The sequence below is a fragment of the Gymnoscopelus braueri genome, assembly GCF_963280865.1.
Source record: "Gymnoscopelus braueri genome assembly, chromosome: 24".
In the NCBI taxonomy this organism is placed as follows: domain Eukaryota; kingdom Metazoa; phylum Chordata; class Actinopteri; order Myctophiformes; family Myctophidae; genus Gymnoscopelus; species Gymnoscopelus braueri.
Genome location: NC_137626.1, coordinates 4,261,459 through 4,275,202, shown reverse-complemented (window position 1 = coordinate 4,275,202; position 13,744 = coordinate 4,261,459). Strand labels below are relative to the sequence as shown.

Below are 13,744 nucleotides of genomic sequence, written 5' to 3'. Positions count from 1 at the left end.
GGTCTTTACAGTCATGCAAATGTATCAGAATAAATGTAAATCCTCTAAGCACAGCTTGCTGCTTAGCAGAGATGGAAATTACAAATGTAATGTAAAGATATATTTTCGTGAACGGAAATGACGAACGGATGACAGCTTCCTGTCGAGGTATTAACTACCATTTAACTACCATCGTCAATGTAGTAGGTGCAGTGGATGGATTTGCAATTTCTGACTATGTAGTAGGGCATTCACAACTAATGATTTTTACTAGTCGACTCATTTGACCAAGTAGTAGTCGACTAGTCGAAATTTACATTAAAAAAAATTACAAAAAAAAAAAAAAAAAAAAATTTCTTTTTTTCTTTTTTAGGGGGGGGGCATTGTTTTAATGCCATCCTACTACTATATTACTATTATTATTATCCTCCTGACCTTATTTTTATGGCGTTTTAAGGGAAGCGCTTCTGGCACAACAGCACAGCACCACAGCAGCGTCTCCAAGGATCCCCATTGCCCAATAATAGGCTTTTATTGGGCATACTTTTGACCCCCTTTTGATAAAAAATAAAGTCAGGAGGATAATAATAATAGTAAGATGGGCATTACTATGGCATTAAAACAAATTACAAAAAAAAAAAAACATTATTTTTTTCCCCTCAACTATTCGACTAGTACCAACAAGGTCGACTAGTGGTTATACTAGTCGACTAATCTACCAACAGCCGACACTACCTAACGGCCCCTCCCTCCCGTGAACAGCTACCGGGAAGAGAGGCAATAGACCCGGCGGCCTTCCAGCGGTATGTCCGTCCGCTGTCGGCATAGCAATAGGTGGAACTTCCAGGCCCATGAGAACAACTACAGAGAGAGCGCTTTAACACCAAGCAGCAGTGCAAGACCAAGAACTTTGTTTCCTCTGGTGATCCAGCAGGACATACCCACGGACTGGTTGTTGGAGGGTTTCGACAACTTGCGATGCCCAAAGACGAGGCAGAAAGGCTGGCACAAGTATTGTGCTGTCTCTGCTGCCAGGCAAAGCCGCCACTACTTGTGCCTGCGTGTTGTATCATGAGGACATATCCATGAGTTTGTGAATGTGACCTTTATTGCACCTAAAATAGTTGTGTCCCTTTATGTTTTCCCTGTGTGTGGACATAAATAAATTGCTAAACTGTGTGTGTGTGTGTGTGTGTGTGTGTGTGTGTGTGTGTGTGTGTGTGTGTGTGTGTGTGTGTGTGTGTGTGTGTGTGTGTGTGTGTGTGTGTGTGTGTGTGTGTGTGTGTGTGTGTGTGTGTGTGTGTGCCTCTAAACAGGCTACGACACCCAGGTGGGGGAGAGAGGTCTGAAGCTGAGTGGAGGAGAGAAACAGAGGGTGGCCATCGCCAGAACCATCCTCAAAGCTCCACAGATCATCCTCCTGGATGAGGTGAGATGTACTGTTAACCCTTTAAGACCTGAGGCGATTCTTAAAAAAACATTTTTTTCAAGATTTTTCAAAAATAGCAGATCTACAAGCTCATAGCGAGGCACTCGGTGCTTGTATATCTGCTATTTTTGAATAGCCTAAAAAATCTAAAGTGACACGGATGCGTTCCAGGTCTTAATGGGTTAATCCATTAACACCAGGAACGCATACTGTGTCATTTTTAGATTATTTTATACTTTTGGCAATTTATTTTTTTAATCATGAAAATGTTTGCAAATCTTTGAATATTTAGTTTTTTACTCAAATCTTTGCTTCTGGGGGATTCTACAAATGTCTTCTAAAACTTTTTCATGTCAAGGACCCCCAAAATGATATGTATTTGGCCGTGGACCCCCATCTCAAGATGTGCTGTTCCAGGGACCCCCCCATTGAGTGCCATAAACGGTCCGGACCGTTTTTGGCCCATTTTTTTATATATATTTTTCCCACGTGGGACGCTCTAACGAAACTTTGGGATCATCCAAGGAGTCTCTAAGAAGGAGAGGCCGGATGTGGATCCATGTCAAAAATGCTTCCGGTCGTCCGCTCCAATGTTAACTCCTTGACTAAAAGCTTAATATTTCTTTTTAACGTGGTGGAAGAGAGCCGTTTTCGATCGGCGATCACTCTGCAATGGAGGATCGCGTTAGAAATATTATTGTTCCAGGCGTTAGTCGGGACCCTCCGCCGTCTCGCACGCACGCTTTGTTTACATGAAACATTTTTTTCATGCACAGAGCCTAATATATTTTGGTGGCAAAAATTCATATAAGAGTCATTGTGGTATTGATTCATTTAATGTATGAGTCAATTCTAAGTTGGGTAGCTTGTCACTCTCTGTTGACAACAGCAAACCCCTTCAAACGTTCCTGATTTAGGAGTATATAAAACCCTGAGTTGGCTAACAAACCCATGTAAGGATTGAACCAGCTGCTCTTGTGTGTGACTCTTACACTAACTGCATAAACTTAATACAGTTTACACAGGAAAAGTCATTAAACCCCTCTTTTTATTTTTTCTTCTTAAAATGGCTAAATACAATGCACAATAACTTAGTATTGATACAATCGATTATTTGCATTGCAAAAAGATACGATACCATACAAAGACAAACAATACGATATGCTGCTGTTCACATATCGATACACTTCGATTGTTGAAATTAACATGGATATTTCTATGCGGTTACTGTACCGTTACACCCCTAGTATAAAGGTCGGTGACACGTTTGCCAGGGCATAGCATGGAATCTGCTCTCCTGAGAGTTTGTAATGACTTACTTTTAACAGCTGACTCTGGTGGTAGCCCTTCAGTCCTGGTACTCCTTGACCTTTCAGCTGTGTTTGACACTGAACACCATGGAATTCTGCTCTCTTAGACTGGAACACCATGTTGGCATCACTGGCATTGCCTTAGCCTGGTTCCAGTCCTACCTCACTGCAGTTTAGAAATACTCTGTTACAAGTAAAAGTAAGGTATTACAAATTTACTTCAGTAAAAGTAGAAAAGTTTTGGTATCAAAATGTACTTAAAGTACCAAAAGTAAAAGTACTCATTGTGCAGAATGTCCCGTTTCACAAGCGGACAATGTCCAAATGTACCTTCCCCTCACAGTTAATACGAATGACTCCCTTCAGCTGCTTCTCGACTGTCTAAAAGAAGTCAAAACCTGGATGGCCATACATTTTTCTAAACCTCAACGATAGCAAAACTGAACTAATATTTTTTGACCATGATACTGTCCCAACCACCAACGTCCTCGGTACCCTCAACTCCAACATCTGCTCATCGGTCAAAAACCTCGGTGTCACCCTCGACAGCAATTTCACATTAAATAAACGCATTAGCAGTTTCGCTGTTTTAGCAGCAAAAGCAGTTTCTTCCAATTAAGACTCCTGGCCAAGGTAAAAGCCTGCCTCCCCCCTAAACAACTGGAAATGGCTATACATGCCTTCATATCTTCTAGGCTTGATTATTGTAACTCTCTGTATATACAGTAGGTATTGAGCAGTCCACACTCAGCCACTTGCAGCTGGTGCAAAATGCGGCTCTCCTCACATATCACTGCTGTCTTGGCTGCGCTCTCCCTGTCTATTTTAGAATGCATTTTAAGGTCCTTTAATTTGTTTTTAAATCTTTACATGGGCTGGCTCCTCCTTATGTCGCGGAGCTTATTGAACCCCAGTCTCCAGTCAGGGCTCTGAGGTCTGCGGACAGGTCGCTCCGGGAGGTTCTCGAAACGCGACTAAAGACCAGAGGTGACCGACCGTGCCTTTGCCGCTGCTGCCCCCCACACTCTGGAACAACCTACCTACCCCTCCCCATTAGAACTGCCCAGTCTATCGGGGTTTTTAAATCTCGCCTCAAGACTCACTTCTTTTCTCCAGCTTTTAATGTTGTTTAAACGTTTAGTCATTTACCTTGTTTCATATGTTTTTATCTTTTGCTTTGTCCTGTGACTACTGTATGTTGTTGCACAGGCCTATTTCTGTTGTTGCCCTCCATGTACAGCACTTTGGTCAATTTCGATTGTTGTAATAATGTGCTATATAAATAAAGTTTGATTTGATTAACAGGCCACGTCGGCGCTCGACACGCAGACGGAACGCAACATCCAGGCTTCTCTGGCTAAAGTCTGTGCCAACCGCACCACCGTGGTCGTAGCTCACAGGTAAGAGCAAGGGGTTCCCAAACTTTTCAGGCCTGCGGACTCCCCAAAATAGTCATATTTAAACTGGGGGACCCCCCAAAATAGTCATATTTGAACTGGGGACAACCCAAAAAATATTCATATTTGAACTGAGGACCCACCCCAAAATATTCATATTTGAACTGGGGACAACCATGAAAATAGCCGAACTGCAAGCTCACAACGCCTCGCACTGCGAGGCGTTGTGAGCTTGTAGATCGGCTATTTTCACAATGTTTGCCTCTTTCTTACATAATATTTGGCAATTTGGCCAAAGAGGGATACGTGTAAGTCTCGTGCTACATTTGTGATGTATTGTTTGTTTAAATGTATTTTTTTTTTTTTCATTTTTTCTCTCTGGCAAGATAATGCAATGTGATTTGGTTGTGTGGCGTTCTGTAGGTTGTCCACCATCATTGGAGCGGACCAGATCCTGGTTGTCAACGAGGGCCAGATAGCAGAGCGAGGAAGGTGAGGGCTACTTTCTCCCCGGTAACCGGAACGCTCGCCCCGAAAACACACTCGCCCCCAGCGGTTCTTGTATTCTTGTATTCCTTTTACTGAGGTTAAGTTAGGAATAAGGTTAGGTTTAGACATAGTTTTACTGAGGTTAAGGTTAGGAATAAGGTTAGGTTTAGACATAGTTTTACTGAGGTTAAGGTTAGGAATAAGGTTAGGTTTAGGCATAGTTTTACTGAGGTTACGTTTAGGAATAAGGTTGTGTTTAGATATAGTTTTACTGAGGTTAAGGTTAGGAATACGTTTAGGTTCAGGCATAGTTTTACTGAGGTTACGTGTAAGAATAAGGTTAGGTTTAGGCATAATTTTACTGAGGTTATGTTTAGGAATAAGGTTAGGTTTAGACATAATTTTACTGAGGTTATGTTTAGGAATAAGGTTAGGTTTAGACATAATTTTACTGAGGTTACGTGTAAGAATAAGGTTAGGTTTAGACATAGTTTTACTGAGGTTAAGGTTAGGAATAAGGTTAGGTTTAGACATAGTTTTACTGAGGTTAAGGTTAGGAATAAGGTTAGGTTTAGACATAATTTTACTGAGGTTATGTTTAGGAATAAGGTTAGGTTTAGACATAATTTTACTGAGGTTACGTGTAAGAATAAGGTTAGGTTTAGACATAGTTTTACTGAGGTTAAGGTTAGGAATAAGGTTAGGTTTAGACATAGTTTTACTGAGGTTAAGGTTAGGAATAAGGTTAGGTTTAGGCATAGTTTTACTGAGGTTAAGTTTAGGAATAAGTTTAGGTTCAGACATAGTTTTACTGAGGTTACGGTTAGGAATAAGGTTAGGTTTAGACATAGTTTTACTTCGGTTAAGGTTAGGAATAAGTTTAGGTTCAGACATAGTTTTACTGAGGTTACGTGTAGGAATAAGGTTAGTTTACTGAGGTTAAGGTTAGGAATAAGGTTAGGTTTAGGCATAATTTTACTGAGGTTATGTTTAGGAATAAGGTTAGGTTTAGACATAGTTTTATTGAGGTTAAGGTTAGGAATAAGGTTAGGTTTAGACATAGTTTTACTGAGGTTAAGGTTAGGAATAAGGTTAGGTAAGGTTTAGACAGTTTTATTGAGGTTAAGGTTTGGAATAAGGTTAGGTTTAGACAGTTTTATTGAGGTTAAGGTTAGGAATAAGGAATACGTACGGTACCTAATAGTGACCGTTCTGAGGTCACCGGATTTGACCCGGGGCGAGCGTGTTTTGGGCCGAGCGTTCTTGTATTCCTCTCCCCTGGATGGCTGAGCATCTCTCATTCAGATTGTTTATTGTCCTCTATAAAGCAGGGAATTGTCAAACTTTTTTCCATGTCAAGGATGACCATTGTGTATTTGGCTACGGACCCCCATCTGAAAAAGTAGTTTTGTGCCAAGGACCCATAAGAGAAGAATTGATTTTTTTTTTCATTATTCCAAACGTTTCAACACCTTGTACACTCTTGGAGTTACAGACCTGCAAGGGTCCATTTGCTTCCTAACTATCATTCATTTAGCTGGGGACCCCCTGGAAACCCCTCAATGACCTCTGGGGGTCCCCAGACCCCACTTTGAGAGCCAAAGTGTCATTGAGGGCTGGCAGGGTTCACCAAAGTGACAAGTCATTCACCACAGAAACGTTTGCAGATAACCGTAACCCACAGTTGCATAACCTCTGCTTGCCAGTAATGCACCAAACTGACCTGAATGACCCCGCTTCCTCTTCTGCTGTTAACTGTAAGGGCGGTTTAACCACTAACTGTAATAAGTCTTGTTATATGGTTTGACGTTAGACAGTGTTGCATGAAAATAGCTGATCTATAAGCTTGCATCGCTTCACATTGCGACGTGACGTACTGTAAGCTTGTATACATCGGCTATTTTCATATTTAGGAGATTTGCTGAATATTTTTGAATATATCAGGTTGAAAGCAGACATACAAACAGACTAAATCAGACTGATTTAGCCGTTCAAATACTGACTTACAAAATATATATATTACATTATGCTAGTGTTGATTTCGTCGACTAAAACTATGACGAAAAACGTTCGTCAACTACCTTTTTTCACTGACGAAAACTAAATAAAAACTAAGCTATGACGACTAAAACTATGACAAATAAAAACTAGACAGTGAGGATCTAGTGGAGAAGAGATCCAGTAGAACTAAAAGACAAGTCATTTTATGTTTGGTTGCGCTCGGGTGTTGCGCTCTGAAAATAGCAGATCTACAAGCTCACAACGCTTCGTGCTGTGCTGTGACGCGTTGTGAGCTTGTAGATCGGCTATTTTCAGCATGCAAGCAAGTGTAAAATCAGCCATTACGACGCCATCAAGGCACCGCCGACATACATTTTAGTCGACTAAATCAACTGTAGATTTAGTCGACTATAATCTTATGATATTAATCGACTAAAACTAGACAAAAACTAAAACATTTCAGATGACTAAAATATGACTAACTAAATGGAATGTTATTCGAAAGACTATGACTAAAACTACATCAACATTTGCTGTCAAAATCAACACTGCATTGTTTATGAGAGTGTGCCATAAACTAGGTACAGTTTTTTTTTCGCATTATTAGAATTTCGGTGTATATGATTATCTGTTGCCTCTGTCTTTAACCAATTGAACCCTAGTCACCCTATTCTGGGCGTGTCAGCTTAGGGGAAACAGTCTGCAAAAATAGGCACACAATCGCAAAAATAGTTTTCTGAAAAACGTATGTTTCTATATCAGTGGTTCTCAAACTTGCTCATGTCAAGGACACACAAAAAAAACTAAGTGTATACGTGGACTAATTAGTGCTTCCTGTAATCCCAGACATGAGGAGCTGCTCGCCAAAGGCGGCCTGTATGCTGACATGTGGATGAAACAACAGACACAGGACACAGACTCGGCTTCGGACACGGAGAGCAACAAAGACCGCGCGTCTGAGAAACTGCAGCCGCCGCCGTCGGCGTCTGTAAGCCGCCACCCACACCACTGAATGGAGGAGATTGTGTTTTCAACCAACGGCCAGCAGCCAGGGTGGCATTTAATGCTCCCCCACGTTAGAACTTTAACTTTCTGACAGTTTATCTCGCTTATCATGCCATGACAGATCAAGGAGACGAGGGAAACAAGACCACAGATGTACTAACAGAGATGCTGCTTTTTTTCCTCAAAAAAGTTTGAAGCGCAATTAAACTTTGGCAGAGGTTTGGGTTGTGTTAAAGGGATATTTCACTTTCCCAAAAAAAATTGGGTCATTTTATCGTTCTACTCAGGCTTTTGTGAGCCCCCCCAGACAGTTTTTAAGTTGCTTGATTCAGTGTTTTGATATTCAATTTTTCAGACACGCCCCCATCCTTTACAAACCCTTTATAACTTCAAACTCTATTTTTAACATGTTAGATTCATCAAAAACACCCGTCCTTGGTTCTGCTGACTCACCCTGCCCTCCTAATAAGTGGGGGCCGTGTTTTTTCGATTACTTTTTTACATTTTCTTTTTTTTATTGTTTCATTTTACAAATATATTATTAGAAATAAATGAAAAAAGTAATTGAAAAAACACGATCTCCTCACGTATTAGAAGGAGAATCTAACATGGTTAAAATGTAGTTTGAAGTTACAATGGGTTTGTATAGGAAGGGGGCGTATCTGATTAAAATGAATATCAAATATCGAAATACTGAATCAAGCAACTTAAAAACTGTCCGGGGTGCTCACAAAAGCCTGAGTAGACGATAAAATGACAATTTTTTTTCTTAAGTGAAATATCCCTTTAACAACCTATGATGTACTGTTAACTCCAAATATTGGTGAGATACCTTCAAAAGTTGCTCCGTAGATTTTAAAATGCACCTCTCCCCAAGAATGTGCTATGTTCACTTTAGTATGTGTGCCAAAAGTGTGACTTTGAGACCTTCTTCACAGTGAAACCCAACGGGGAGACTATTTTAGATCATACTTTTTTTTAAATCTATGGAGCACCTATTGAAGGACACCAATATCCGTAGTTACATCATGGCAAGGTAACTACACAACTCAAACCTTTACCAAAGTGTCATTGTGCAATAAACCTGTCTTTGCACTGTAAGTCATCTGATGTGGTGAGTTAACACTTGCAGGTATTATGAATGATTGTCAGGTTTTTTTTGTTTGTTAAATATTGGCCGTGATATGTGGTTGACACACTGGTCCAGGTTAGGGGGAAACGACAACAGCAGAATGTCCAAAACTAGGGGCTAAGTCCACCAAGGTGTTTTTAGTTTTTTCCCCCTGAGCGCAGAGCATGTTTTGAATCGTTTTCAACGGGGGCACCACAGTGGTGGAAAAAGCCCAGAATTCAAAATGTACTCGAGTAAAAGTACCAATTTTCATTTCGGCTATTTTCAAATGGCCGAAATGCATATTGGGCTGAAGTGGTTAATGTATGTTTTGCAGTAATAATCAAAATCTACAAAGTAACTAGAAGTTTTCAAATAATTGTAGTGGAGTAAAAGTACAATATTCGTTTTTTATCTACTCGACGAGAGTTGGGAAAAATGGATGAGCATTTTAGAAGAGTGCCTTGCATTTTCATCTGGGGAAGAAAAACATATAACACTTTGGTGGACACACGGCCCAAAGGCTGTTATAGCTCAGGAAGCCATCCATTTTGTGTCCAGAAGCCTGTTTTCATTCAAATGACTTCTCGTCCCTTTTTCAGTTGCAACGTTTTTTTCACGGGAAAGTGAAAGTTGAGAACTGAAATGTAAACTCAATTGTTACAGCTTAGTGAACCAAACAGTTTTATGGTTAACAAATATCGTATCATTATTATATATCAATATACATTATGAAACCCATTTTTAAAGGAATAGTTCACCCAAAAAGGACTTAATTTCTATTAATTACACACCCCATGAAGCCTTGAATTCATGGAGATTGTTTTAGTTTTTTAACGCATTCCTGAGCCAATAATTTGATGACCGGGTGCATTTCCGGCAGGAGACTGAAAGAGACTCCTTTGAGTCTCCTACCGGATACATTAGCATCTTTCCGCCGGTAATCAAATTATTGGCTTAGGAATGCGACAAGAACAAACTCCTGAACTACTCCTTTAAGCGTTGTGTTTAAGATGAATTGGCCTACAGTAACACTCAAGTGACCAATGTGATAGTCATCTGTCATGGTTATTATAGTGTTTTTGTTTGTCAACAAGACCCCGCAGTCTTGTGTCGAAGCACTTGAATCTATACGTATATTTGCAGTATATTTAATTGTGTAAGGCGTCTATATATATATATACTGCTCAAAAGATTTAAGGGAAAACTTTGATATCTTATTTAATTTGAGTGTTGTTTTGTTAGTATAGGTCTATACACTGCTCACAGTGTCTATCGTCTCTGTCGGGTGGAAACCTCTCCAAAACTGTTACTTTTCAGAATTCAAAAAAACGTCAAAAGAAGCAGATCTACAAGCTCGAAACGCGTCGCTTCGCACCGCATTTGAGCTTGTAGATCTGCTACCTTTGATCTTTTTGTGTGACGCTGTAGTATGATCAAGTAGGGTGTTAATTTACCCCCAAAAAAACGCAAAAAGTTAGAATACAGAGATAAGAGATTTCTGCCCGGCAACGACGATATACGAAAAAAGAAATGAAGGGATCATATAGTGCCCTTAATTTCTTTGAGCAGTGTTTATTACCGCGATGGAGTGCAGTTTGCGGATGTTTTATTGTGCATTTCAGTTTTATCAAGTGTTGTGTGTTTTATTGTCTACCACATTAGTAGATCTCACAGTGTGTTTTTTAACATACAGTCGGCTCAATGAGCTGTCTGGGGTGAAGTGTAATCATTCACGAGACAATAGGTGTCCGGTGTCCGCCGGCAGACTTATAAAAGGTTCCTCTTGGTATAATTTATGGCCTATAAAAGCAGTTCAAATACACTTCTATTTCCACGGTCATACAGCTATTGTTTCGTGAAAACGCTCCACGACGTTGCTGACATTGTGAATATTCTCTGCTCTCCATAGTTTAAAGAATAAAATGTTTCTTTTATTCTTTTTTTTTTGATAGCTTGTTGTACAGAGTCTGGTGTACATAAACTTTCTATTCTATGTTGGTGGGTCAACAAACAAAAAGGGGGGAAAAGAAACAAGCAGCCGAAATACAGCATACAAACACGTTTTTATTGCATTTAAGTATATAGCCTTGTGTGCTTTTAGACTGGATATTTTCTTTTCTGTTTCTTTTTTTACCCCCAGCTATTTTCAAAAAGCCAAAACATTAAATAGGGCTTAAGTGTGGTCACACCCAACTGGAATTTTACCTATGCAGGCGGATTCTGCCAATGCGTTTCAATGGGAAAGGAGTGGTTTGTTGCCATTTGCGGATTTCTGCAAAAGAGCGCTCTGTTCCCACTGAAAAGCATTGGCAGAATCTGCCCTCATAATCTCATACAGTAGGTAGAATTTGTAGAACTTTGGTGTGACCGCACCATAAGGGCACGGTCACACCAAACTATGGATAAACTCAGGTTTCTCGCGGCCAACTGTTTTTTGCAGCCAGCGCATTCTAAAAAAACGGAGTAGCTTGCAGCGCATTCTGTCCCAATGACCAGTGACGCACCTGTCACTCACTTTCAGGACCCTCCCCGTAGCCCCTAGTTGCTCAATTGCCAGCACCAATGCTGTACCTTCAAACTCCATTTTAACCATGTTAGATTGGTTGAAAACACCCGTCCTTGGTTCTGGTGACTCATACTGCCCTCCTAATGCGTGAGGTGGCTGTGTTCTTTCGATTCCTTTTTTTCATTTATTTCTTACATTGTTTGGGAAATATTTGAAAATTGAATTACAAAAATGTGTTTGTATAGGAAGGGTGCGTGTCAGTACAATTGATATCAAATATCTAAATACTGAATCAAGCAACTTAAAAACTGTCTGGGGCGCTCACAAAAGCCTGAGTAGACGGTAAAATGACCCCAAACATGTTTGAAAGTGAAATATCCCTTTAAAGGACGACGTCACCGATTTTCAACCTATCTTCATATAATTGGTCCTCACTAATACTGATGATAAAAGGGTACCATTTTTTTCTACTTGGTCTGTGTCTCATAGGAGGGCTGTGGACAGTCCAGAAACCCGTCTACCAGTGACATCATCGTTAGGCATGATTTTTTTTTCCAACAAGATTTCACTTTTTTTATTTAGATTTTTATTAACACGAGAACAATGGCTTCTTTTTTGCATTGCAACTTTCCAGGAATAGAAAGCCTGCAGTTTCTATTATTAGCTTGGATTCCCCATTGATGATGTCACTGGTAGACTGTCCACAGCCCTCCTCTGAGACAGACCGAGTAGATTTTTTTAAAACCATTTTATCATGAGTATTAGTGACCAATTATATGAAGATAGGTTGAAAATTGGTGAAGTCGTCCTTTAAGTGTTTAACTGTTCCTCGTTTTGCTGGGGACCCCCTGGAACTTCCTCAAGGAACCATAGGGGTCCCCTGGCCACTCTTTGGGCCCTTTTCCCACCGGGGTTGAACCCGTTGCGTTCTTTCTTTCCTGCCTAATTTTGAACCAGTTCAGAGTGTTTCCACTGACAATTAATTGGTTCAGAACCCTAAAAGTTGGTTCGGAAGTGGAACCAAAACATACTAGTTTTTTCTTGCCCTGAACTGGGAACCAAAGTGGACGTCTCACTATTCTACAGGTTGGAAGATGCAGATGCGATACAAACAATGGCAAGAGCAAGCGAAAAATCATCATAAAAAAAAAAAAGAAAGGGCAAACTGTAACTGCCATTGATGATTGAATTTCCCTCGAGAAATGCTCAGGTGGGCTCTCTAACCATTCAACGGTGTCGCCCCCCCCCCCCCCACCCCCACCCCCACCCCCACCCCCAATTACAATGGTTCTGCTTAAGACTGGTGGAAATGCCGGCCGGTTTGCCTGAAAGCACCACGGTTCCAAGAATCTAGAACGGAACCAGTTCTAGAACCAAAGTTATTTTGGTGGAAAAGGGGCCTTTGAGGACCAGTGCACTGGAGTCGGGTTCGGCACTTAAACTGTACTTTTTATTTTCAGAATAGAAGTCTGTTATGATCAGCGATCACACGCTGTGGGTCCAGATAGTACAAACTGTACTTTTTATTCTTTTCAGAATAAAAGTCAGGTATGATGATAACACTACAGTACAAAATGTTCTGTTTTTTTTCAGAATAAAAGTCAGATATGATGATAACTCTACAGTACAAACTGTACTGTTCCTTTTCCCTCCCATATTTGTCCGTCACTCTCAGAGTCTATAGCCCATAACCCAGAGGGACAGTGTCGCTGTGATTGGCTATTGGTTTGGTTGTCATGCAACCATTTGAAAATGTGACAGAAATTATATGTAATAATGTCCACATTTTTTTAATATATATATATATATATATATATATATATATATATTTTTTTTCAATATAAACCAACTCCAACATTAATTCTAGTTTAATAAGCTACCAGAATTCCCTTTTGTTTTGTTTGTTTCGTATTGCTGTGTTATAAACTTTAATGTATCAGTTATATTATAAACTGAGCTAAACGTTGCCAGACGTCACCCTTTTGCTTTGCCAAAAAGGAACAGATCTACAAGCTATAATAGCTTGTAGATCTGTTATTTTTTGGTTAAGAACCTCGGGGTCACCGGGCTTTCCACAGGACAGTACTGCTGGGCGTGGCTCTGGTGCTGGGTTTCTATTTGCTTTCTCGGTGCTCATATCCGGTCTAGATCCCGCCTACCGTATCCGGTATTTTCCAACCTTACATTACACAGACGCACACAGCCAGTTTCCGCATCCGCTTTAAACCGGATATGCAATCAGCGAATTGAACTCGGCCCACTCTTGTACGCATTTATGCAACGACAGGCGTCGGCGTCCCTGTACTTGAGTAAAAAGCACAAAAGTATTGGCATCAAAATGTACTTAAAGTACCAAAAGTAAAAGTACTCGTTAGGCAGAATGTCCCATTTCACAAGTTTTCAAATGTATAACAATCTTTTCAAAATAGCCGATCTACAAGCTCACAATGCGAGCTTGTAGATCTGCTATTTTCAAATGGCCGAAAATGTGTATATATATATAGATAGGGCTGA

At 40.3% G+C, this 13,744-nt stretch overlaps 1 protein-coding gene across 1 annotated transcript in view; it reads left to right on the top strand.

Moving 5' to 3' along the window:
• The window catches only part of abcb6a (ATP binding cassette subfamily B member 6 (LAN blood group) a), a 36,444-nt gene extending 25,738 nt beyond the window's left edge, over window positions 1-10,706 (top strand). The window contains 4 exon segments of the mRNA XM_080422900.1: window positions 1,296-1,408; window positions 4,024-4,118; window positions 4,539-4,607; window positions 7,452-10,706. Of these exon segments, the coding sequence (XP_080279026.1) occupies window positions 1,296-1,408; window positions 4,024-4,118; window positions 4,539-4,607; window positions 7,452-7,617 (443 nt within the window). The 3' untranslated portion in view covers window positions 7,618-10,706.
• Window positions 10,707-13,744: the final 3,038 nt, after the last annotated feature.